The sequence below is a fragment of the Nilaparvata lugens genome, chromosome 8, assembly GCF_014356525.2.
Source record: "Nilaparvata lugens isolate BPH chromosome 8, ASM1435652v1, whole genome shotgun sequence".
Lineage (NCBI taxonomy): Eukaryota > Metazoa > Arthropoda > Insecta > Hemiptera > Delphacidae > Nilaparvata > Nilaparvata lugens.
The window spans coordinates 46,323,257-46,324,468 of NC_052511.1; the positions used below are offsets into that span (position 1 = coordinate 46,323,257).

At 29.0% G+C, this 1,212-nt stretch overlaps 1 protein-coding gene across 1 annotated transcript in view; it reads left to right on the top strand.

Annotated features, from left to right (window-relative positions):
- The first annotated feature begins 100 nt into the window (after window positions 1-100).
- Window positions 101-1,212, top strand: part of LOC111049250 (carbonic anhydrase 1) — a 12,817-nt gene continuing 11,705 nt past the window's right edge. The window contains exon 1 of the mRNA XM_039434940.1: window positions 101-290. Within this exon, the coding sequence (XP_039290874.1) occupies window positions 269-290 (22 nt within the window). The 5' untranslated portion in view covers window positions 101-268. The remainder of the gene's footprint in view (window positions 291-1,212) is intronic.

The following is a 1,212-nucleotide window of genomic DNA, read 5'->3' on the forward strand; positions in this document are numbered from 1 at the left end:
ACATAAACGTCCTAAACCATTGCATATCTTCTTATGGTTTCTTTTTTCTATGGTTTTGATGTCAACTCTCAAATGATTTATGATCAGCTGTTTATCAGATACTTATAAAATTTCAAAATATTGAGTTGTTATTCAAAAATTTCTGTGCTCTCTGAAGAGTTAGTTTCTAAATCTCCTATCCAATGGAATAGTTTACTAAATTTTAACGTTAAATAGAAATCTATTTATAATCTCAGTTCAAAAAATTTAACGTTTATTCTATCCAATAATGAAAGAACTCGTAAGGAAAAGTGAGTAATTATGTTTGTTTTGGAATAATGGGACGAGGTTTTTTGTTATTGTTTATCAGTGGTAGAATATGAAAGAATTTGACTGCTAACAGGAGGTCCACGTTATAATGGCAAATTAGATTAGATTAGATTTCTTTATTTATGTATGTTACAATATTTACTGGCTCATACACTAATTTACATTAAATGACGATAATGCTAGTTATTCAACGAATTTCACAGAGTATAGATAATTAATCAATGAGAATAATAATAATATATAGAATGCGATTGGAATAACGATAATAATAATAATGTGATGTAACTTCATAAATCGGCGGTGTTTCAACAAATAATTATCGATTCTCTTAGAAGAATATAAAATATCCTTCCCATTAACACACAACCGGCAGTGGAGAAAGATAGGAGAAAAACGTTGCTGATCCTCTGTCTTGTATAGACGGTAGATGAGACAGGTTTAATGATGTAATATTAACTGTTCATCCTTGTTTAAAATGATTAATTATATTTCATTAAGCAAAAAAATTATATTCTTCAATAATTTCATAATATATGTTCATAATCAAGATGAAATATTCAGTTAATTGATTATGATTTCTACATTGATAAAAGACGACCTGACAACAGAGCAAAGCGGAAAGAGATAGCCCTATCCGCTTTGTTGAATAACAGACAAGGATAGCAATACCATTGCTAATCAAACACTGCCATTATAACGTGGACTCTCTATAGTATTAATAATATTCCAATTTGAGGTAAAGTTTTATAAAATGTATATAGTTTATAGTTTTAATAATCTCCACCCATATTTCTACTCACATTTTTCCTTTCTTTGACATGGTTCGAATTCCATTAGAACACTAGATAATCACTAGTAGCCTAGTATGGAGAAAAATATCATAAGAAGAAACAGCACAGCTAG